The sequence below is a fragment of the Amia ocellicauda genome, chromosome 4, assembly GCF_036373705.1.
Source record: "Amia ocellicauda isolate fAmiCal2 chromosome 4, fAmiCal2.hap1, whole genome shotgun sequence".
NCBI classification, from domain to species: domain Eukaryota; kingdom Metazoa; phylum Chordata; class Actinopteri; order Amiiformes; family Amiidae; genus Amia; species Amia ocellicauda.
Window position 1 is genome coordinate 46,031,047 of NC_089853.1, and position 23,933 is coordinate 46,054,979.

Sequence of the window (23,933 nt, forward strand, 5' to 3'; positions counted from 1 at the left end):
CTAATGATCATAGGGTCTCTTATAAGCCAGGCTGTCTAAAGTATTTTACTTGTGACCTTTGCTTTCTTTGCCACAACTAGAGAAACTTTGTATTTTTAATATTATCATTTACTACTGTAAAATATTGCTGGAATAACTAAGAAATTAGCAAATAGATTTCAATTACATTTGTTTTATTTGTTTTCTTTTATCAAAATTGTGCTGCCAGCTTCCTCCCTAATTCAAAAGGCACAATGACTAACAACTCCTCCTTTCAGTACATTGTTTGGTACACATTAGAGATGTTATGTGGTTTTATTTTTTTATTTAGCACATTTGAGTCACTGTACTATTTTGCCATATAGTACACATCAAATGGAGCTGGTGGCCAATGATGACACAGGGACAAACCTCGCTGAGCGCTAAACGTGAGCAGAGTGCTGATGAGAAAAATCAGCTGGTCTTTGGGTGTAATTCAGAGATATTTTAAAGATTAGAGGCATCTGCAACAGGAAGCAGTAGACAAAACTTAAAAACAGCAAACTTCTGCCCCACACTGGGTAACTTCACTTAAGAATCAACTTTCTTACTAGTAAGCAAGCATTTCTGCAGAAAACAATATAATGTTGTTCTAATGGCATTTTTAACTATGATAATATGAAGGTGTATCAGCTTATTCATTTCAGCTCTGAAGTCTCTCCCTGGTAGGATTTCTGAACTGAAGAATAAAAGAGTAAAGGTCTTTAAAATATACAGCAAAAAAAAAAAAATCCTTAATACTGATCTTCATTTCCATTTCTACATATTTGACTTTCTTCTAGCTGGCGTTCCTGCTATCACCATTCGCCCTCCTCAATGTATTCAGACTCCTGCTGCTCAGCTTCAATTCTCTCTGCCTAACTTTTCTCATACTACTCCTACGTTTCATCCCCAGTGCTGTGCATATTTAATTCCCTAGTCCTTACACACTCTCTCTCCACCACGCTGCTTCTGTCTCTCCCTATAAACCTGCTTGGCCTCTCCATTCATCTTCTATGGGTTCATTAGTCATGCCTTCCCTCAGGTGTCTTACTCAAGGGGTCATGCTGTCTGCTCTCTTGCCCCACAGGGGTGGAATGAGCTGCCCATGAGCTGAACTGCACAGTGCCTTACCCCCTTTCAACACCTCTTTAAGATATACACTCACCTAAAGGATTATTAGGAACACCATACTAATACTGTGTTTGACCCCCTTTCGCCTTCAGAACTGCCTTAATTCTACGTGGCATTGATTCAACAAGGTGCTGAAAGCATTCTTTAGAAATGTTGGCCCATATTGATAGGATAGCATCTTGCAGTTGATGGAGATTTGTGGGATGCACATCCAGGGCACGAAGCTCCCGTTCCACCACATCCCAAAGATGCTCTATTGGGTTGAAATCTGGTGACTGTGGGGGCCAGTTTAGTACAGTGAACTCATTGTCATGTTCAAGAAACCAATTTGAAATGATTCGACCTTTGTGACATGGTGCATTATCCTGCTGGAAGTAGCCATCAGAGGATGGGTACATGGTGGTCATAAAGGGATGGACATGGTCAGAAACAATGCTCAGGTAGGCCGTGGCATTTAAACGATGCCCAATTGGCACTAAGGGGCCTAAAGTGTGCCAAGAAAACATCCCCCACACCATTACACCACCACCACCAGCCTGCACAGTGGTAAAAAGGCATGATGGATCCATGTTCTCATTCTGTTTACGCCAAATTCTGACTCTACCATCTGAATGTCTCAACAGAAATCGAGACTCATCAGACCAGGCAACATTTTTCCAGTCTTCAACTGTCCAATTTTGGTGAGCTTGTGCAAATTGTAGCCTCTTTTTCCTATTTGTAGTGGAGATGAGTGGTACCCGGTGGGGTCTTCTGCCATCCGCCTCAAGGTTGTACGTGTTGTGGCTTCACAAATGCTTTGCTGCATACCTCAGTTGTAACGAGTGGTTATTTCAGTCAAAGTTGCTCTTCTATCAGCTTGAATCAGTCGGCCCATTCTCCTCTGACCTCTAGCATCAACAAGGCATTTTCGCCCACAGGACTGCCGCATACTGGATGTTTTTCCCTTTTCACACCATTCTTTGTAAACCCTAGAAATGGTTGTGCGTGAAAATCCCAGTAACTGAGCAGATTGTGAAATACTCAGACCGGCCCGTCTGGCACCAACAACCATGCCACGCTCAAAATTGCTTAAATCACCTTTCTTTCCCATTCAGACATTCAGTTTGGAGTTCAGGAGATTGTCTTGACCAGGACCACACCCCTAAATGCATTGAAGCAACTGCCATGTGATTGGTTGGTTAGATAATTGCATTAATGAGAAATTGAACAGGTGTTCCTAATAATCCTTTAGGTGAGTGTACATGTTTAGAGGACTCCTTTAGACCATTCAAACATTTCTATTCTGCCTTAAATTTCAGCACGGCTCTGAGAAAAGGTGTTGTGTGTGTAAAACATTGTTGTGATTGCTAAACCATGTAAATCACCTTGAATATAGGTGTACACAAACCAGTGATGATGATATTAATATTATTATTAATAATGAAAGACTTGACATGTAGTGCAACTGCAAAATTCAGTTAGAAACAATATTGGTACATCTCATTCAAAGGATTGAGCACAAGGACTGGTTTAGGAAAGCCCCCAGTGAGCAGGGTTTTAACCAGGAAACTCCTTATAATAAAACCTTATTAGTACTAGACCACCTAGCTGCCTATAGGACAGCATTAGACAGGTTATAGTTTGCAGGGCTTGGATGATAAACTGTTCAGTCCTCCCTATTTTAATAAAGGAAGCAAAATAATTTAGGGGCACAAACAGATGGGAAAATGTCTGAGAGAGAAAACTGATTTAGTGCAGCTGTGCAGTTTAATCTGGATTAAGGGGCTGATAACGGTGATCCGAGAACATTTTTGAAAAAGACAAATAGAGTGAAAGTTCATATGTCGGTAGCTTAATAGACAACAGCTTAAAAATTAAAACATTGCAGCCCAGAAACTGAGAAGGACTGCATGAGAGGTCATAGGTTTCATTTCAGAAGAAGCTCTAATTGGAGTCATTCATCTCTGTAGAATCATGACACAAAACTGTTTAACAGAGTTGGCAAGTCTGACCTGATAGGCATTTGACCAATCTACCTCTGATAAGTGGGAGGAACACATGTGACAGTAGAATTAATTATCCCAGTAGCTCTGATGGGCTCATAACTCAAATGCTTATTTGGGGGGGAAAAGAACCAATTTCAAGAGCTTTGTAGTGCATATGAAAACCTACTAAGGAATACGGGGGGAAAAAAAGGCTAAATATCCATATATAACACACACGTATAGAAAGGCAAATACTTGCCCACACATGCAAAATCAATATCATATCAAAATGAATAGGCTAGAACGCAGAAACCGTGTCACTGCAATACAATTATTTCCATGGTCTTTACTTTTTAATGAATTAAAACTATTCAATTTCTACAAGGAATCAAATATGATCATTTTGATATTCATAAAATTGTACAATATCATTGTTAAAGGCAGGGTGCAACAAATGAACCTTGAACCAATATTTGCCTACATTATTTTTCATTTTGTGCCCAGCTACAAACTTAAAATGCTGTGAGTCATCTCACTGAGGACAGACATCTTGCAGCCCAAACTATTAAAGTAATTATTGATTGCATCCATTATACCCCCGTTGGTAATAATGGTGGTGTCTAACCTATAAGCTGTGATTTTTATAGCTTAAAATACACCCAAAACATTAAGAGAATGTCAAAGGAATGTAATTCCTTCTCCAAACTGGCACCGCTGTCCCTATTTAACTTCAAACAGAGGCCTTTGCTTGCAGAAGGTAGTTTGATTGTGAAATCTCAGTGGACTTCCTGTAGGACCTCAATCGGGCTATTGTATAGTAAAGGGCTTGTCATCAGTTATATTCTGTGTTTCTATTCCACAGGTTCACTGTGCTTGAAAAATATGTCTGTCAAACCCATGTGTAATGTATGGATATGATCACATGTAGGCAGAGGAAGGAACAGATGTCTTACTGTAGGGTAGGATTAACAGTATCCCAGGGGGTTCATACTAGATCATCTGTAAAATGATAGATGCATGACCAGCAATACAATTTATAAGAAATTGGAAAAGACAGGAAAACAACAGAATTCAATATTAATTAAAGTTGTATTGAAGAAACAGTGCATTTCTTAGTTCCAATGATTTTGGAACCAAATCACACACAGACTTTGGCAATTTAAGAATCTGCAGGAAAACACTTCATCCCTAATTACACTCAAAGTGCTTCTTCTTTGTGTATGCACTCGCTGAATTACACAATCAGCACTCAGAACCTTTTCAAATCCTTATTGTCCTGTAGCCCGAGAATTTAAATGTGTCAGAGTCACCATTGTTATTGCTGCCTGACCCACACAGCCTGTCCAATTTCAACAGCATCTTATACATGTACACACTCTCAGAGACATTTTTTTTCCATTTAGAAAATTTAAAAAAAAAACAGTACAAAGCTGTCTCTGATGTTCGCTTAAAACATATTGAGTTCACAAACTACCTTCTGCAGCTAGACAAGGTGAGTTTACGCATCTCAAGGATGGTGATAAGGCTCCATTGCATAGCTGTTTTGTGTGTGTAAAAAACTATAACTATAAACTACAGTGATAGTATAGTAAGTAATTCTCACACATTATACATTCACAAGTATAAAGGCATAAGACTTGGCCTATATCTTTAGCATATTTTAAGAGTTGATTCATTTCTTTCTTTCTATAGAAATGTTGGATCGCACAAGGTAAGTGCTACTTTTAATTAATAGAGATGCATACAAGGAACTGACCTGGAGCCCTGTACTCTGACATCAACTCCACTTTGGCAGTACATGCCATTCCAAAAGCTTCTACTTGCACCTGCGCTGAGCATTATTCTGTCAAAGTCTATATACTATCCATAAGAAAACACATAGTCAGAATTAATCTGTACTTACTCTGTTTTGGGTCTGGTTGTTAAAAACCCTTTGATAGAATGTTTTATTTCATGATTGATCACTACTGACAACTGTGGCAACAGTAGATTCCAATATGTCTGTCTTGTTCATAAATCTACAATGACAACTACATGCATACATACACAAAGAAATAAACATCTGTTGGCGAGTTCATAATTCTATAATCAGTTTTCTGAATTCAACTGAACATCCTATTGATTGTATTTTATGTCATCATTATGTAATAAGAAGAGGAATGTGCCACATTGAAGTACATGTCCTGACACTTTTTTGTACTGTACTGAAAGGTGTGGACTGCTTACTGAAACTGAACGAACAAGACTAAAGACTTCTTTCAGCTACAAATTTGGGTTTAAATTAAAATGATTTATTTTAATTTTTATAAATTATTCTTATTACACTGGAAAGTTATTATTTTTTTATAATGTCAGATTGCAAAATACACAATTGCAGTTGTTTAAGGTTCAAGCATTACCAAACCTCAATTGGCATTCAGATACAACTTTTGTCTAAATTTGTCTAAAAAGCATCTCTATTGTCTGAAATCATATAGTATCGAATTAATCGTACATATTTGTTATAAACAGGAAATCTGACAGGACGCCTGCCAAGTATAGGATAAAAGTCTAAAATTAGTTCTGAATTAGTACAATTGTGAATGATTAAATGCATTTTAAAATGTGTTTGGGGAACTGGTTAATGGTTATTGGGATACTGCTGCCACCTAATGGTAATAACAGGACTTAATATTAACAGAATAAATAAATTGACATTTTAAACCCAGCACTTAACACTCTAGTCTATTGCATTTTTAGCACGTAGGTAACAATCCAGATTTGCTTCATAATACACATTAAAAAACGTGGAAACGTGAAAATAATACAAAAAAACTTCAGTCCTGTAGCTGCAGGCTGTTACTCCAAGGTAAGTCTAATAAACATATGGCAGGCTGCCATTTGGTCATAAGACATTTTTTAAGTCTTTTAAGAGGTATAAGAGGGCCCTGGAAGCCCTGAGGCACAATCAAAAAATTAACGTTGTTTTATGGGCTTTCTTGTATAGTAGGGTGGTTCAGATGAGTGGTAATTATAAATTATAAATAATACATTTTGTAAAGAGAAAATGTGTAAAGTGATGCATTATAATTAGGTCGACAATTGCACGACGTTATTTCCAGGACACACACCTAGAAGGGAGTTCCCAAGATGTTTGTGGAGGGGAAAGGGGGGGGTTATTTTTGCAATATAGACGTGTTTAAATAGAAAAATAAAAGAGTACTTTCCCCTCTGTTTTCATTATATGTGCAATAGTTAACATAAGACTATTCTAAGAACGCATCCTGCAAACTTCTGGAAAGCAGCTGTCTTATGAATTGTGTACGTGTGTAAATCAGCATTAAAGACATGAACGACTGTTTGTTTATTTGTGGCCATTTTTCATCAGGAGTGTCTCCCCTATTGCTGTCTTTGAAAGTCTATACTCGTGAGAGAGAACCTGCTACTAATTAGGGAGAAATGACGATATGCTCATAGATTGATGGGGGGGGGGACACCCTCAGTTAATTTAGTATGATAGCATGTTGCTTTGTTCCACATTATTCGTGCTGGTTTATGAGCCACCGTTAAACAGAAACGTCGTCTAGAATTAGTTACACACATTACATAAATGAGTAATGTATGTGGACGGGACACTTGGTAGTGGTCTTGTGTTTAGCGTGTGAACCCAACCTAACACTTAATAAAAACGTGAAATCAGAAGTAACGTTAAAACTAAAAAAATTAAAATTAAACATATAATACTTTACCTCGAGTTACTGGATGGTTTTAACTGCACACAATGTATCAGAAAACGTTGTTGGACATTTCACTTGTTTTCGAACTGCCGCCGATGTCGTCATACGGAATCGCAGGCAGGACATTCCCCACCGCCGCGCAGTTTGTTTTTCCGCTTCGTGTTTTTTTTACTGGAGGAGACCTGTTGCTGGGGTAACACAGGATACAACATGAGGCCTGAATAAGCGCAGGAGCCGAGCAGCGCGGCCAGACATCAGCCAACATGTCCAAAAATAAGGTCTGTGTGCCTGTGCATTGCTGTATTTTTTAAGCACCTAGGTTTCTTTCTAAATTATCAAACTGTATTGGATAAAAACACTATTATTTCGTATACGTTGTGTAGTAACTCCTTCACTAATGAGACATCCTTATTAATATATTTATTTTGTATAGAACACGGGAAATAAGGGTCCATACAGCTATCAAAAGAGGAGAGAGGGGTAAGTGTGTAATTAAAGATGTGTAGATGCCCCCACATTTGTAGAAAGCAATCTAAGAACATTTCATTGCTATTTCAGCTTTAATGCATAATTTAAAAAAGTGGTGACGATCAAGTGTATACCGTGTGTTGTGTCTCTGTCCCCAGGGAGGCGAGGAGCTGCGTCCGCTACAGGTGCGCCCTGACCAACACCATCCAGGACGTGCTGCGCCAGAGACCGGGCTGGCTGGAGGTGAAAGAGTGAGGCTGAGTTTGCATTCGTGCACCATTACTGAGTGTCCTGGCGTGTCGTGATCAGTGCAACACGCCACAAGATGTGACCTGAAACGACAGGGATGCTTGTGTTGTCACCCACAGCGAGGGCGAGTGGGATTTCCACTGGTGCGACATCGGCTGGCTGCGGGAAAACTTCGACCACACCTACATGGAGGAGCATGTGCGAATATGTCACTTTCGCAATCACTACGAGGTGCGGGATCAGACACTTACTTCACTAGAGACTGGTGCACAGGCGTGTGTACAGCAGGTGTCACTGTGGACCACAAAATCTGTGGTATATATTTATATTAAGAGTTTCATCTTTAATTACATACTGTATACAATTAAACACAACTTAACAATAATGTTTCATAAATAACTAGGGTTGAAGAAGGGTTCCACCTTGCAGGAAACATCAAGAGTGAGGAATTGTATTGCAGCATCAAGCAAATGTTTTACTGCCGAGGCCGGCCTCCTATCCGTGCAACATTAACTGTACCCTTGCTCTCGGGGCAGCTGACCCGTAAGAACCTGATGGTGAAGAACCTTAAGAGGCACCGCAAGATGCTGGAGCGCGAGGCGGGCAAGCTGGAGGCGTCCAAGTGTGACTTTTTCCCACGCACCTTCGAGCTGCCCAGCGAGTACCACCTCTTTGTGGAGGAGTTCAAGCGCAGCCCTGGCAGTGTCTGGATCATGAAGCCGGTGAGAACTCTGGCTGTTACAGTCCAGGGCCCCTTTCCTCGTATTTTCTAAGCACCTGGGTTGAAAAGGTTGTCTCCCACGTGGTTCACTATTTTTCCAAGCATGGGCTCTCACATGTCACATGGGGTGGCCTACTAAACCACGCTCACGGTCACTATGTGGTGTGTATCAGCAGGGACAAGACCAAAGGACTGATCAGACCAGCTGGTGTAAAACACAAGTACCCTACTGCTCGAGTCTGGATAGGTACAGTTCAAGGATATTGGTTTGAACACTGAATCTGGTGTTGCCATAAATACCCATTATAAAACTGCATCCAGTCAGCCGAGTAGGCGTACGGCAGTTAACTAAAAGTAGAGCTAACCTCCATGCAGACAGGCTAAAGAAGCTGTGGTGTGATGTGTCTCGTGTCCTACATTGCAGGTGGCCAGATCACAAGGAAAAGGGATCTTTCTGTTCCGCAAACTCAAGGACATCATGGACTGGAAGAAGGTAAAATAGGAGAAAGATCAAGTTATTTGTAAGGAATACAGGATTGCACACACCGAGCGCTCTCTCTCTCTCTGTCCTGTGACCTGGTGGCAATTTAAAGTTTTCTAACTGGCTGACAACATACAAACCAATACACCACAAAGAAAAAATCTAGATATTCAATGACAGCATGTAATGCAAACCCCATATAGGTGAAGGTGATTTCACTGAACTAGGCCCACTGTCCCTGAACCTGTATATACTGCAGTGCAGGGAGCCCAGCTGAAGGAAGTATTTTGCGGTTTATACTGCACCTCTTTTTGCAGGATGGTAGCCGGTCCGATGAGCAGAGGGACGAGATGGTGGAGAGTTACGTGGCTCAGCGGTACATTGAAGATCCTTACCTCATCAGCGGTGAGCCTCACACACAGTCTCGTATTTGCTCAAAGCTGGATGAGCAGAATCAGTCAGAAAATACGTAATTTGCTTTAAAATACATTTTCTTCCTCATAATAGAAAAAAGCTTTTTTGTATGTAATTCAAGTGTAAATATAAGTTATCTTATAAGTTAAATAATTGAATCATTACAATGTTACTTTTTGTTTTGTCATTTACAGGCCGGAAGTTTGACTTAAGAGTTTATGTTCTAGTATCATCGGTAAGTACGTCTCACTGTAAAGGTAAAAATAAAAAGGTGTCTTTACATTCCTGATAAAAATTTCAGCCTTTAAAACATTTGGCTTTTATTATAGTAGTGTGTGTTTGTGTTCCAGTATGTCCCTCTGAAGGCTTGGCTGTACCGAGACGGCTTTGCTCGCTTCTCCAACACTCGCTTCTCTCTCAGCAGCATCGATGATCAGTGTATCCTTCCCATCGGCTACACAACACCCACAATCACAGTTATCCTCTGCTGACAGTCCAATCCGCTACTGGTGCATTCATTTCTTTTAAATGCCAATTATGTGTTATTTTTTTCCCCCTGAGCTCATGTGTAGTTCTTCCTCTATCCTTAACTCTAATCTCCATGCAGACGTCCATCTCACAAATGTAGCCATACAGAAAACAGCACCAGATTACGATCCCGAGAAGGCAAGTGTGAAGCCCGGTGCCCTGAACACAAGTTGACAATTACCATGTCTTGACAGAGCTCTAAACATCCAGTTTCAATATGAATGCTAAACAAAATCTTCTGAAAACAAACACCATAATAGGCCCCTTACTGAAGCGGAAGAGCCCCATTCCAGGGCAGTGCAGACAGTTGACTCTCTCTCTCCGTGCGTCTGCAGGGCTGTAAGTGGCAGATGCAGCAGCTGCGGCGGTTCCTGTGTGCCCGGCACGGCTCAGAGGCGGTGGAGACGCTGTTCAGACAGATCGACAACATCTTCGTGCGCAGCCTGCAGAGCGTGCAGAAGGTCATCATCAACGACAAGCACTGCTTCGAGCTGTACGGCTATGACATCCTGCTGGACCACAACCTCAAACCGTGAGCCTTGTAGTGATCATGGGACAGATTTAGACCAGTGATAGGCTTCCACACCTAGAAACAGGCCCCCCCATACTGAGAATCAATACTACAGGTGATATTTGGCCTACTTTCTCATGGAGTTTGATCATCTCTGAACCGGTTCTATCCCTCACAATATCCCTGTTCCTGTGGCTGGATTGCAGGTGGCTGATAGAAGTGAACGCCTCTCCCTCCCTCACAGCCAGCAGTCAGGAGGACTACGAGCTGAAGAGCCGTCTGCTGGAGGACACCCTGCACATCGTGGACATGGAGGGCAGGTGCGATTCGACGGTCTCTTCCATTAACCTGGGACTCCACTCCAACCCAAGCTCCAGTGTAGAGTCGGGGTTAAACTTCCCCTCGCTTATTCCTACAGCTCTTAAAGTAATGTTATCAGACCCAAACGGCATTCCCAAGCCACACAGCATCCCCCATTTCCCAGCCTTTGTTACGGTCTTTAGGCTACCTAGTTCTGTCCCCTAGTCTTCTGGCCTGACTGCAGCTCTGTGTCTCTGGTCTCTCAGACTCAGCGGGAGGGAGAAAAGGGTCGGGGGCTTTGACCTCATGTGGAACGACGGCCCGGTATACAGAGAGGATGTCAACCTGGAGGCCCTGGGCAATTCCTGCTTTACTGCCAACACGCATTTAGGTAAAGACAGCCCCGCACGCTCTCCTGTAGTCTCTGCTGCACATGCACAGAAAAAGGCACGCATCATAGTGCATTGCTTCTCCGACATTCAGCTGATCAAGCTGACTTTTTTTATTTAAATGTTATCTTAACTGAACTGCAGCTATTGCCGATTTGTTTTTTATCCTGTCCCCGTCTTTGGGCCTGCAGGCTGCGTCAATGACAGGAACAAGCAGCTCCGACAGCTCCTGAAGCCTCTCCCTGGACAGAAGAAAATCTGACAACCCTGCTCCAGAGACAAACACACAGAGACACTGCTAAAACAAAACCTGTCACCAAAATAAGGAGAGGCTGGCAGTTGAGGACACACCTCCAGTTTAGCAAATAATTATTTAATGAAGGAAAAGGATATTTATGTCAGTTGAAAAGCAATGTAATATACCCTTTGAAGTAACTGAGAATTATGTCTATGTGTGTTTTCTAGTCTAAAGTAAGTTTTATTTATAATAGTCTATGCTTTCTGCCACAATGTAAAGGGTTTTCAAATAAATGGCATCTTGTTAAATTCTTACTTACTTTTTGTAAAGAATGATGGATTACACATTGTGGATACTTTTGTTTTATTAACGACACAAAGAAAGAAGAAACAGATTTCCGACCTCAGTCTGTGACGCAGTAATGGATCAGCATTGTGCAGTCACAGCCAGTGCAGGAACAAAACTGCCCTCTTCCCGTCTTTCATTACTGAACATAAGGCTATGCTTACACTGTTATGGCACTAGTCACAGGGAAATTGCATCCATGATTTGATTTCAACCTATCGTAGTACAGTGCCATGTACAGCCATCAATCCACCTGTGAATGAGCACTTTTCCAATCTGCAAAAAAGCAGCCTGGCTTATGTTTCAACTGACACCAGGTAACAGTCCCTTCAGTTTATAAAAGCTTTCATCTGACAGCAAACCCTGTCATCTCCCCAAAATCTTGTTGATGGACTTCAGCTCCTCAGTGGACAAGGGAGAAAGGTTGTATCCTGTCAGCTCCGGCTTCCCTGATAATACAGCAATATGGTGTAATAAGTAACAAGGAAAGGGAAAAAAAATCACTATATTAAATGTGACCAATTGTAGACTTGAGTCTCTGGAACATGTGTATATTGATGCTGAAAACATGTTTACAATTACTAATGCATCAATGAAAAGTACCAATACTAACAGACATCTTTATCCTGGACCAAAACAAACACCAGAAATGCATTTAAATGATATCAATAGTGCAAAGCCTACCTTGCAACTCATTGAGGCGGTTCACTTTTGCTTTCAAACGTTTCCGCAGATCATTTATCTCCTTGTCCAGCTGCTCCTGGTCTAGAAAGAAAAGGCAATAATATTAACACAAGTAAACCAGAATTGACCCTAACCCCACTGGTCTCTTTTGCTGTGTAAACTCGAGAATTAAAACCTAAAGTTTCTCACCTTTCTGAATCATCTGCTTGGTGGTGGTTCTTGGTAACTTTATGAACATGTTCCCAAAACAAACTTTTACTTTGTCTGTAATAAAGCAGAACACTTCTGATTAGAGGTTTTTGTCACATGACCAAATAGCGTTTCCTGAATGAAAAAGGTTAACCAGCTTGCGATTCATTAATCCTTGTACTGGCATACTGCCTGTATTCATTTATACCTGCTTCATCCCTGTCCCTGTGCAGTGCAGCGAGCGCCTCTCTGTTCCTGTTTCGCTTCACGTCCAGATCTACAATCTGAAGCAAAGACATTAACTCAGTTCAGCAGTTTCAAATATATTGCTCATTGTTTTTTTGTGTATACTATAGTTTTAAGGTTAATCTGAAAGCATATAAATGTATGCGCTTCGAAATGGGCAATGTTGGACTGGAGACCCTTAACTCAGATCAATCGATTAATCGTAAAATAAAACAGTTAATTGTAAGGTAAATACACGTATTTTAGTATGCACTTCACCTGTTGTTTGTCGGCTAAAACATCCTCTGCTGCCTCCTCCACCTCGGTCAAATACTGCAGGACTTTCTGGGTCTCGTCCATCTTGCTCTGATCCCTACAACAAAATACGTCCTACCCAGAAAGGGAAACAAGGACCGCAGATATTGTATCCGGATAAACAATTCAGATCACTTGAACGCAGACAATATTCTACGACACGATTCGTTCTCACTTTTGATGAAACGCAGCCTCCATTGTTAACTGATGTACAGAGAGTTCCAGAACACTGTTTAATTTAATAACCCCCGGGGGCATCTATGATTAAAGATTATTGGGGGGATTCATATTGCAGGGTTCTGGATGTTAAAATATTAAAATTATGCCTGGTTCATATTTCAGACACCCACACACTCAAAAACGAATTGTTAGCAATATGTTGTGCTTTGAAATTATAAAAAGAAAGATCTCTGAAATTCTAATTGTAATACCCTTTTGTTAAAGAACATATGTAAACTGCCCTTCATTCCCGTTATACAATATTATTATTATACAAACAGTATTGAAATGAATGATGAATCATTATTAGGACACTGTAAACACATATGTATCTTGAAAGATAGGAAGCAGATTTTTTTTTTTTTAATTTCCAATTCATTACACAATTTGTAAATGTAATACAATCTGCAGACTTTTGAGGTAACATATGGATTTGTTAATTCTGTTCATACCTGAATCATGAAACTAGTGATATCCATCATTTCATTTCTAATATAAGCACTGATTAATTTGATATAAATTCTTAAGTGTCACTGGCATTAACTGGCATTGGACATTGCAATTGTATGAAATAAATATACCATGCTAACTTCTTTTGGATTTTTCAAAATAGTAAAAAACAAAAATAGTGAAAAATAATGCAGTCTTCAATAAATACAGACACGACAAAGACCATAAAAGGAAACAAATATAGCACAGAAATCCAACCAAAATACATACAAAGGACAAACATGTTCAAGACATATTATCCAATATTGCATTGAACGTTATAGTTAACATTTTTTCTGACCACCCCCCCCCCAAAGAAACACTTCATAGTACACTAAAATGTATATATGCATGTATATGTTCATTTAACAATTGATGGTTTTAACCTTCCTAACCAAAATTTGAAAGTTAGAAACTTGACAAGTAGTGCAGCTTTCCATTATATCAACATGACTTAAATATGTAACACATTAAAGATAATAATATATATATATATTTTTTTTTTGCTTAAATCTTCCAGTTAAAAACGTTTACCACATATCATAGACAATTATATGAAAATTCATAAATGCACAATACAACCAGGTCAGCTTAAATGTCTTTGCATCCTATCTACAATATGCAAGTATAAATATATGGTGGAGAACACTAAAAAATATATTAATCTTTTCTGTATAAGAAATACAAACATATATTATATATGCATTTTTTACTGACAAAAAGATTGCATTGACAAGAAAATGATTTCATTTTATCCTATGAGGATGTAAGAGATATACTGGCCTAGAGAAACAGATTTTATTGAATAAAATACTATGTATCTTGGCTTATGCTAGAAAAACAAATGGATAAATGAAACATTAAATGATAAGTTCCTAAACAAGCAATCTAAATACAAAAGGATATCAGAGGAATATAAACGCTGACAAATTATGCAGCTTAACAAATATATATAACATTTACTGCAGACTAATATGCAAAATATCTGATCCTGTATTCTCTTCTAATCAGCAGACAGATTCTGCAAAATTTCTTGTAAACCCAAAATAATTCAAGGCAGCATTATTCAGCTATTGATTCCAGTTATTGTTATTCAGTCCCTTTCTCTCTCAAAAATGATTATGATGGTCCTGAATACTTATTCTTACACATTTAAAATGTAGCTCCTTCACGCCCATGATGCTTCACAGTGCCACAATATGATTCTGACAAATGTATATTTACATGTATATTTACACAAAGTTTATTGGCAAGATATTGCAATATAGAGAGATTTGTAAAACCCTAAAGCATTCATACTGCATTCTGATTAGGGAAAAGACGTGTCTAGATGCAGGTGGATGCAGTTATTTAGTAATAAACTGAACATGTTTCACTTTCCCATTAGATTTAGCTGGACCCTTGGAGACAGGGGGCGGCTCTTTGGATGGTAAGATACAGCTTTGTTTCGAATCCCAGCTCGCCACTGCCGTCACTGCTGCCCTCTGCCTCTCATTCCCACTCCTCCTTATTGGGCTGACATCCCACACACTGCCACTGGTCCCACAAGAAGACCCTTTTTTCTCTGAATCCACACCCTTGACCACCATGGAACCCCTCTGCCTGCCAATTCGGACCCCAGGCCCTGCACAGTTGTTTCTCTGTGCAGTCTGGGGCTTGATACTGGGACCTGGGCTTGGCAGGGGATTGCGGATGTTCCCCACAGCCTGCATGCGTTTCAGGTGGCTGTTCCCGCTGGGCGAGGGGCTCCCTGGTTTCTGAACCCGAGCCCCAGCATCAGAAGAGGCCACCCGGGACTCACTGCTGCTCCTCTTCTGAGGAACAGCGGACCCCACTCTGCGCTCCAGCAAGGGGCTAAGCCGGGAGTGGCGCTGGTAAGCATAGGATCGGCAGGTGCCATTACAGAAAGGGTAGTGGATGCGGCAGTGAGGGCAGGCGGGCCGGGAGAGCTGGGAGGCAGAGGGGTTCCCTAAGCAGGAAAGGAAGGCCAGGGGAAAGGCACGCTGGCACTGACGGAGGCTCTTGGGAAGGCTGAGGTGCCCAGGGGGAGCAGTGTGAGGCCTTTGGCGGCTGGCAGACACAGGGGCTGAAGGCTTGCCATTCTCCGCCTGAGTGGTTTGGATCTGGAGCCACTCAAGTTGCAGGAGGCGCTCCAGGTACCTCTCCAGCTGCCCCACAGGCTTCGGCCGAGGGGCCCCCCTGCCCTCCGTGTTGAGGAACAGGGCCAGCTGACGCAGACTCCAGGTATTGAAGGGGGGAGGAAGAAAGTCTGGGTAGCTGTAGTTGGCATGGCTCCCTCCCCGAGGGCCGGGGAAGTAGGGGTGGAAGTCGCTGGGGTTGATGAGCTCGGCCCGGAGGTTGAGCTGAGGCGGGGTGCAGGGTGAGGGGAGCACTGGGAGCCTCTCTGAGTCAGATAAGTCACTGGCACTGTCGGCATCATCTTCCACTCCCTCATACAGCCTGAGTGTCTCTAGGCTGGGGACCTGCCCCTCCTTCGGCTCGGAGTATGCATCTGAGTGAGGGGGCACCAGGGGTAGGGACAGCATGCGTCTGTTTTTGCCTGGACCAGAGGAGCCTCCGTCTTTGTCCCCCTCACTCTGGGGCTGTGGCAGGGTCTCAATCCTCCTACCTCGGCCTGCAGAGAGGCAAAGTGAAGCCTTCATGTCTACTTCGCCAGGACCCCTGCAGAAATAATAGATCCTTTGTCATATTCAGGCACAGAATACAATACAATGATTTTTACTCCAATATAATAATTATGTAATTTTTTTTCTGCATGGATTATATTCAGAATTACTTTTTTTATTTAAAAAATAATAAGCATTTCATTTTAAAAGATTTGATTTCAGCTGCTATTTTTGCAGTGTTTTACTCACTGAGGTTTGTCTGAAGCAGGCAGAGGGGCGCCCTCAGTGATGGACAAATTCCCAGGCTTGGTTCTGTTCCCTCTGCGTTGAGAACCCTGTCAGACAGAAGAAAGTCAGTATCACAACAGTTAAGAAAAAGCAACAGTTTCAGTTTGTGCTCCTTTGATTTGGAATAAAATAAACGTTGGATAAATTTAGGGTTTTAAAATCTGTAGCCTTTTGTATCATTCATAGTTAGCAAATTGATTTAATTAAGAAATTACTTAGCAAAAAGTAATGATATATGCTTTAGCATCTGCCATTTTGCTTCTAATCTGAAGAAAACAAAAAGACACCTTAAACAAAAACTGTTCATGTAAGTTCAATTGTCCAGCTGAAACATAGACTATTCATAAAGTGGCAATGATGAAACCTTTAATTTTCATATTAATGTCAATCCCTTTTGATTGTGATGAAGTGATGTCACCTGTAGCTCTTCAGTATTGTGATTTCCTAATGAGAGTAACCTATATGTGCTCTGCTATCAGCCATCTCTCATCTCACCCGCTCTGTTGGCTGAGCTGGGTCCTTGCCCTGGCGAGGAGATGCATGCTTGGGCTGCACACCTGCCTTCTTCTGGGCTCTGTGGTTCTGGCTTGCCTTCCCTTTCTTGGAACTGCAGAAAAAAACATGCATTTGTCTCAAACCCCTAGACTCCTCGTGAAGCAAATCACAACAACAACAATAAATAATAATAATAATAATAATAATAATGTGTCTGACCTGCTCACTGATCCGCTGTTCCCGGAGCATTTAGCCCTTATTCGCTCTTTGGAAGATCCCTTCTTGAGGGCAGCTGTCGCTGGTCGCTCTTGCAGGATGGGTCCCATAGTCAAATCACAGAAACGGTAGCTAACTATCTGCACCCCACAAGCTCAACTTCACTACCCGGCGAGCCAGGGGGTTAGGTTTGCTAAAGATTCAAGTCTATAGTCCTCATCAGATACAACACAATTGTAATACGGTGGAAGAAATGACCCATTTTTGCTAAAAGCGAAATGCGCACTTAGTGAACTGGGTAGATACACTGCAGTGCTCAATCTATTCTGCAGATAAAATATAGGTTGAATAGGTTTTATTTCACACCAGGATTAGGTCTTACCACAATCACAATCTCAGCAGATATACATTCAAATTTTAAGGGAGTCAATAATGTCCGCATGTAATCCCCTCATCAAAACAACAGATCATGCTTTGCTTGCCATACATTGTCATTATTGAAACATAAATTCACAAAGCATACGTAGAAATACAAATAAAACCGTATTTGCAGTTAACAGTCTCCGTGTTTTACTCAATCAATCAGACAAGGCAATGATCTGCTGTGCTAGTATTCATCCATTTGTCTGCTGTCGCTGGAGGTTTGTTTACCTCACCTGTCTGTGCATCCAGCTGTTCGAAGGACCAGTGGAAAGCGGAGCACGTCGGGAAGTGAAGCCCTGAAAGACCTACATTCTCTACCAACAAACGACGACCAGTGAAGCGCCAATGAAACGCCTCTTAAAGCAACCAGATGCTTTTAAAATCAACCATCACGCTGCCACGAAACGATGGATATCGAGGACATGGAGATTTTGAAGCCTGAAACGGATAATAACTCATTGGCCATACAACACGGATACACTACATTTCCCACAATACACCGCTTGCTTTAAATGTCAAGGGTGATGTTATGATACACAAATCACACCTACTGACGGTACAGCGAAAAAGAAAATGAGAATTATATATACAAATGCGATTACAAAATATATTGTGATAGGAATGCGTTGACATTATACTTCCTCGTCTTTAATTGGAATGTATTAAGCATACGCACGCAAATCACAAACCATTTTTCTTTGGTTTATCATATTGGAGAAGTGCGTTTGCTTTTATGGCGAGAGCAATGCCAGAGCCGAACTTGATCGCCACCCAGAGCATTAGCAGGATATTTAGCCGCGCTGTGAGGACGTGACAAACGCGTGTCTTGCAGTGGAGGTGCAGTTCCTGGTGTGTGGAGGGAGGACGGACTCTGATAGTAGTCTGCCTGCGACAATCACTGTATGTAGCAATAAAAAGCCATGTTTTAAGAATAACAATGGCCATAACTACTACATAGTGCTTACTATAATCCAAATGATTTGATCGCAAACAATAATTATTATTAAACCAACGAATAGCATGTCAGATCATTAGTATCTTATGTATCGAATTGTATAGTTTTGTTTCAATTATGTAAAATAAATTATTACATTAGATTTATTAAATGCATCTACGCAATGCACGGAAAAGTTGTTACCCTTTTACTCTATTAAAACTGTGAAAGTATTTTTAACCGTAGTTATTTTTTAATCAAATGTTTTTAAATCATTGCTCAAAATCCTCTTTCTTGCACAATCCAGCAGGATTTTTGCAGGATTTGTGCAGGAATTGTGCAGTATTGATTGGTATGTTTCATGTTTTTAAATTGGCAGTTGGATAAAAAAAAAAAAAAAGTAATTCTGTGGTATATTAAGTAATCCTGTGACTCAGTATGGTATAGTATAGTCACCAGCCTTTAACCTACAAAAAAAAAAAAAACAACTATAAATATGAGTGTCATAAATAATAACGCTTTCTAGATTAAGTTGAATTGAGTTGATTGTCCACAGCAGTCCTGCAAATTCAGTTAAAGTGTGGATATGTCTTAAATATGTATATTTAATTCATTTGTAGGTGCCTCTCAGCTCTCCACCCTGCATGGAAATGGCCAGGCCCGGGTCATGGTGGCTGCAGCAGCAGTCCCAGCAGAGGAAACAACCTGAGCTGGCCATCCCCAGGAACCTCAGCTATGTGTCCAAGCATGGGTTCACAGTCCGGTTGGCAGATGCATTAGGGAAGGATCTAGGCAGCCAACAGAAACCTGTGAGGATCCGTCCGCCAGCACCCATTGAGCCTGTTTCTAGAGAGCCTGTGACAGTCTGGGGACCCTCTTGCGAGCCCAAGCCAAAGTCCATAATTCGGAGGAGAGCACGATCACTGCCTAGCTCTCCTGAGCGACGAAAGGGCTCCTATAAGGAAAGAGGGAGCCAGCGGGTTCGGTTTGTGGACTCTCTGGGGCTGGAGTTAGCCGAGGTGAAGGTCTTCAAGGCAGCGGAAGACCCCTCGGTGCCTCTGCATGTCCTTTCCAGGCTTTTGCTGAACTCAGAGCTGGCCACAGGCAGGCACCTCGAAATCCCCCTCCATTATCTGCAGCCAGACTTTGCCCAGCAGCCGGGAGACCAGGCAGATTTCCACGACAGGCTGTCCCGCCAGAATGTGTGCCTGGAGAGGGTCGTGTGCTTTGAGCTGGGCATCACAGGCTCTGTGTGGGTCCGTAACCTGGCCTTTGAAAAAGAGGTTAGTGTGCGCTACTCCTTCACAGACTGGAAGAGCAGCTCAGACACCAAGGCATGCTGGGAGTCTAGTGTTAGTGGAGGCTCGGTCACAACTGGGCCAGGTTTGGACCTGTTTCGGTTCCGGCTCCCAGTGCCTCCCTTCATCCTGCTGCCCGGTGCCACATTGGAGTTTGCAATCTGCTACCATGTCAGAGGGGCTGAGTTCTGGGACAACAATGATGGCCACAACTACAGTCTGACGTGCCACAGCTACAAACTCACCGTCCCCAAGGAGTGTGAAGGCAGCTTGGTACACTTCATCTAAGTGACAACTGAGGGGTCTAGCACCTCTGTCTCCCGACACAAATGGGGAAAACAACAGGCAAAAGCACCTTTTTGCAAACTAAATACATTTTATTTTTATTTTTTATTAATAAGACATATTTTGAAATATGAACCTTTTTGCACTATGTCTCTCTCGGTAGCAGTCTGCTTTGAATACAATTGTCTCACATCTGACACTGGAACACAACAATACTAATTACTACTGTAAGTAAAATGTGGATTGCACTTTAAATAAAAACACTGTAACCATTCTGTCACATTATTATTATTTTAGTCTAAGGCTGGGATTAAATCAAAACTTTGACCCACCCACTAATCAAAAACTACAGAACTGTACTCAGTTGCTTTGCATTTTTCATCTAATCACAAATGTAACCTCTATGTTGTACAGGTTTGTAGTTTGCTATTAGCAGGTGTGACAAAGTTTTGATTTAATCCAGCCCTAAGTATGTTTTGCACATTATTAACCAAAAAAGTAATTCCTTATATAAACTAAGATTTTACCTGATTTTGTCTGTACTGCTCCACAAGGTTATTAGAAACCAGTTATGGTAACAAATTGTTTGTTGTTGGAAGACCTTCTTCCAATATATATTAAAAAAAGGAAAGATAATACAAAAGTATTTGTAGAAATTATGTTGTCATCACATTTTTAATGTTACATTAATTGTATAGCTAATGAAAATATTCAGTAGGAAATTAGATATAATGTTAAAAAACATTTCAGCTTAAATTAAAACACCCATAATATATATAAAAACAACTGTCAACACAAAAAAAATATAGGCTAGGTAATTTTCTATGACACAATGTTCTGTTACCTTGTAATTTTCAGGAGGATATTAAGAAAGCTGTTTTGTTGCAAAACGTTTTTCTTATGCATCATTGGCATTCCTCAATGTTACTTCCTATTAGATTTCTATATTATATTGATTTGACATATAGTATTACAAAATATTATTTATAATATATTTCAATTTAATCCCATTAATTAGTGTTTTGAATTTGTATAATTGGTATCCTATTATCTATACCTAGTTCCTCAAATGTAGGGATTTTGTTGTTTAAATATTGGAGCAACCTTGTGAATGTGTTATTTCAGATGAGTCTTCACCATTAAAAATCTTTTCCCATTTCCAACTAAATTTTAGTATTATTTTTACAACTAAGAACTTTCAACTATAGCCTACATAACTGAAATGAATAAACATTGACTGAGTTTATAGTTGCAACCTCATAAGCACAGGATTAGTAACACTCTCTCTTTCGATTTTGAAAGTGTTAAATATTATTAAAAATAAATTGTCACCCAACTAAGCAAATTACAAATTAGTTTGTTGTCAGTTATGAGGATCTGGTGTTTTGTTGTCCTGTATGTTGCATTATGTATTACTTGATATGCACTTCCTGTTTCCTTTGTTTCCTAAGTCACATTAAGCATGATGATGTAATGCTCAGAGTTATTCTAAATAGGCAAACAATGAAGACATTGCAGTTTGTGCCTTATCTTTTCTATTTATACAATTGCTTCCTGTGCCAGCAAATTTTGCCAGCAAAACTCCAGTGCCAAAATGTGCCTTTTTTCCTTCTCCATTTTGAAGCACTGTATTTCAGCAAGAGAACATACTGCAATGTATTAGTACACACATGTAATTAGTACAGTATACATTACTTATTCATCTCCAGTGCTATAGTACATACTGATATACCTGATGCATGGCTTGTGCTCATTGTGTATTGGTGATTTTTTTTTCACATTTATATACACATTAAGAGTATACGTGATATTGTCTTTTTATTGTCTTTTTTTGTTTTGTTTTCAAGTTTGATGTGTATATTTTATATATACAGTGAGGGAAAAAAGTATTTGATCCCCTGCTGATTTTGTACGTTTGCCCACTGACAAAGAAATGATCAGTCTATAATTGTAATGGTAGGTGTATTTTAACAGTGAGAGACAGAATAACAACAACAAAAATCCAGAAAAAAACGCATTTCAAAAAAGTTATAAATTCATTTGCATGTTAATGAGGGAAATAAGTATTTGATCCCCTATCAATCAGCAAGATTTCTGGCTCCCAGGTGTCTTTTATACAGGTAACGAGCTGAGATTAGGAGCACTCTCTTAAAGGGAGAGCTCCTAATAGCTCGTTACCTGTATAAAAGACACCTGTCCACAGAAGCAATCAATCAATCAGATTCCAAACTCTCCACCATGGCCAAGACCAAAGAGCTGTCCAAGGATGTCAGGGACAAGATTGTAGACCTACACAAGGCTGGAATGGGCTACACGACCATCTCCAAGCAGCTTGGTGAGAAGGTGACAACAGTTGGTGCGATTATTGGCAAATGGAAGAAACACAAAATAACTGTCAGTCTCCCTCGGTCTGGGGCTCCATGCAAGATCTCACCTCGTGGAGTTTCAATGATCATGAGAACGGTGAGGAATCAGCCCAGAACTACATGGGAGGATCTTGTTAATGATCTCAAGGCAGCTGGGACCATAGTCACCAAGAAAACAATTGGTAACACACTACGCCGTGAAGGACTGAAATCCTGCAGCGCCCGCAAGGTCCCCCTGCTCAAGAAAGCACATGTACAGGCCCGTCTGAAGTTTCCCAATGAACATCAGAATGATTCAGAGGAGAACTGAGTGAAAGTGTTGTGGTCAGATGAGACCAAAATCGAGCTCTTTGGCATCAACTCAGCTCGCCATGTTTGGAGGAGGAGGAATGACCCCAAGAACACCATCCCCACCGTCAAACATGGAGGTGGAAACGTTATGCTTTGGGGGTGTTTTTCTGCTAAGGGTACAGGACAACTGCACCGCATCAAAGGGGCCATGTACCGTCAAATCTTGGGTGAGAACCTCCTTCTCTCAGCCAGGGCATTGAAAATGGGTCGTGGATGGGTATTCCAGCATGACAATGACCCAAAACACACAGCCAAGGCAACAAAGGAGTGGCTCAAGAAGAAGCACATTAAGGTCCTGGAGTGGCCTAGCCAGTCTCCAGACCTTAATCCCATAGAAAATCTGTGGAGGGAGCTGAAGGTTCGAGTTGCCAAACGTCAGCCTTGAAACCTTAATGACTTGGAGAGGATCTGCAAAGAAGGAGTGGGACAAAATCCCTCCTGAGATGTGTGCAAACCTGGTGGCCAACTACAAGAAATGTCTGACCTCTGTGATTGCCAACAAGGGTTTTGCCACCAAGTACTAAGTCGAAGGGGTCAAATACTTATTTCCCTCATTAACATGCAAATTAATTTATAACTTTTTTGAAATGCGTTTTTCTGGATTTTTTTGTTGTTGTTCTGTCTCTCACTGTTAAAATACACCTACCATTACAATTATAGACTGATCATTTCTTTGTCAGTGGGCAAACGTACAAAATCAGCAGGGGATCAAATACTTTTTTCCCTCACTGTATATATATATATATATATATATATATATATATATACACTCACCTAAAGGATTATTAGGAACACCATACTAATACTGTGTTTGACCCCCTTTCGCCTTCAGAACTGCCTTAATTCTACGTGGCATTGATTCAACAAGGTGCTGAAAGCATTCTTTAGAAATGTTGGCCCATATTGATAGGATAGCATCTTGCAGTTGATGGAGATTTGTGGGATGCACATCCAGGGCACGAAGCTCCCGTTCCACCACATCCCAAATATGCTCTATTGGGTTGAGATCTGGTGACTGTGGGGGCCAGTTTAGTACAGTGAACTCATTGTCATGTTCAAGAAACCAATTTGAAA

The 23,933-nt window shown here is 40.8% G+C and overlaps 5 protein-coding genes across 8 annotated transcripts in view; 2 read left to right on the forward strand and 3 right to left on the reverse strand.

The window, feature by feature from the left end:
• Window positions 1-6,948, reverse strand: part of LOC136748632 (chloride channel CLIC-like protein 1) — a 60,144-nt gene extending 53,196 nt beyond the window's left edge. For 2 of the 4 annotated variants that reach the window (XM_066702548.1, XM_066702551.1), the window contains exon 1: window positions 6,824-6,948. The gene's annotated coding sequence lies outside the window, so the exon portion shown is untranslated. The remainder of the gene's footprint in view (window positions 1-6,823) is intronic. The other 2 variants (XM_066702547.1, XM_066702549.1) reach the window with 2 other exon arrangements.
• A 56-nt stretch (window positions 6,949-7,004) lies between these two features.
• On the forward strand, window positions 7,005-11,417 carry ttll9 (tubulin tyrosine ligase-like family, member 9). The gene is made up of 14 exons (XM_066702554.1): window positions 7,005-7,089; window positions 7,245-7,291; window positions 7,438-7,530; window positions 7,648-7,759; window positions 8,065-8,250; window positions 8,674-8,742; window positions 9,048-9,135; window positions 9,339-9,379; window positions 9,495-9,582; window positions 9,752-9,810; window positions 10,008-10,204; window positions 10,390-10,503; window positions 10,750-10,874; window positions 11,064-11,417. Exons 1-14 carry the CDS (start codon window positions 7,075-7,077, stop codon window positions 11,132-11,134), a joined length of 1,305 nt encoding a protein of 434 aa, XP_066558651.1. The 5' UTR covers window positions 7,005-7,074; the 3' UTR covers window positions 11,135-11,417.
• Window positions 11,418-11,456: 39 nt separating this feature from the next.
• pdrg1 (p53 and DNA-damage regulated 1) lies at window positions 11,457-12,962 on the reverse strand. The gene is made up of 5 exons (XM_066702553.1): window positions 12,833-12,962; window positions 12,537-12,612; window positions 12,329-12,403; window positions 12,140-12,220; window positions 11,457-11,904 (listed from the first exon to the last, which is right to left on the reverse strand). The coding sequence occupies exons 1-5, from the start codon at window positions 12,911-12,913 to the stop codon at window positions 11,822-11,824; spliced, it is 396 nt and encodes a 131-aa protein (XP_066558650.1). The 5' UTR covers window positions 12,914-12,962; the 3' UTR covers window positions 11,457-11,821.
• Window positions 12,963-13,430: 468 nt separating this feature from the next.
• fam217ba (family with sequence similarity 217 member Ba) lies at window positions 13,431-18,076 on the reverse strand. The gene is made up of 4 exons (XM_066702545.1): window positions 17,206-18,076; window positions 16,987-17,098; window positions 16,453-16,538; window positions 13,431-16,258 (listed from the first exon to the last, which is right to left on the reverse strand). The coding sequence occupies exons 1-4, from the start codon at window positions 17,310-17,312 to the stop codon at window positions 14,923-14,925; spliced, it is 1,641 nt and encodes a 546-aa protein (XP_066558642.1). The 5' UTR covers window positions 17,313-18,076; the 3' UTR covers window positions 13,431-14,922.
• Window positions 18,077-18,308: 232 nt separating this feature from the next.
• ppp1r3da (protein phosphatase 1, regulatory subunit 3Da) lies at window positions 18,309-21,310 on the forward strand. The gene is made up of 2 exons (XM_066702546.1): window positions 18,309-18,525; window positions 19,180-21,310. The coding sequence occupies exon 2, from the start codon at window positions 19,204-19,206 to the stop codon at window positions 20,143-20,145; it is 942 nt and encodes a 313-aa protein (XP_066558643.1). The 5' UTR covers window positions 18,309-18,525; window positions 19,180-19,203; the 3' UTR covers window positions 20,146-21,310.
• The last annotated feature ends 2,623 nt before the right edge of the window (window positions 21,311-23,933 follow it).

Excerpts from the sequence above, each read along its gene's own strand:
- ttll9 (XM_066702554.1), top strand. Across the intron at positions 9,583-9,751 it reads CAGCAGCATCGATGATCAGT|ACGTCCATCTCACAAATGTA; the intron begins GTATCCTTCCCA and ends ATCTCCATGCAG. Across the intron at positions 10,875-11,063 it reads TACTGCCAACACGCATTTAG|GCTGCGTCAATGACAGGAAC; the intron begins GTAAAGACAGCC and ends TTGGGCCTGCAG.
- ppp1r3da (XM_066702546.1), top strand. The coding sequence starts at position 19,204 with ATGGAAATGGCCAGGCCCGGGTCATGGTGGCTGCAGCAGCAGTCCCAG.
- fam217ba (XM_066702545.1), bottom strand. The coding sequence starts at position 17,312 with ATGGGACCCATCCTGCAAGAGCGACCAGCGACAGCTGCCCTCAAGAAG. Across the intron at positions 17,099-17,205 it reads AACAGCGGATCAGTGAGCAG|TTCCAAGAAAGGGAAGGCAA; the intron begins GTCAGACACATT and ends TTTTTTCTGCAG. Across the intron at positions 16,259-16,452 it reads CCTGCTTCAGACAAACCTCA|GGGTCCTGGCGAAGTAGACA; the intron begins GTGAGTAAAACA and ends TTATTTCTGCAG.
- pdrg1 (XM_066702553.1), bottom strand. The coding sequence starts at position 12,913 with ATGGACGAGACCCAGAAAGTCCTGCAGTATTTGACCGAGGTGGAGGAG. Across the intron at positions 12,613-12,832 it reads TTTTAGCCGACAAACAACAG|ATTGTAGATCTGGACGTGAA; the intron begins GTGAAGTGCATA and ends TCTTTGCTTCAG. Across the intron at positions 12,221-12,328 it reads CAAGCAGATGATTCAGAAAG|ACCAGGAGCAGCTGGACAAG; the intron begins GTGAGAAACTTT and ends TTTTCTTTCTAG.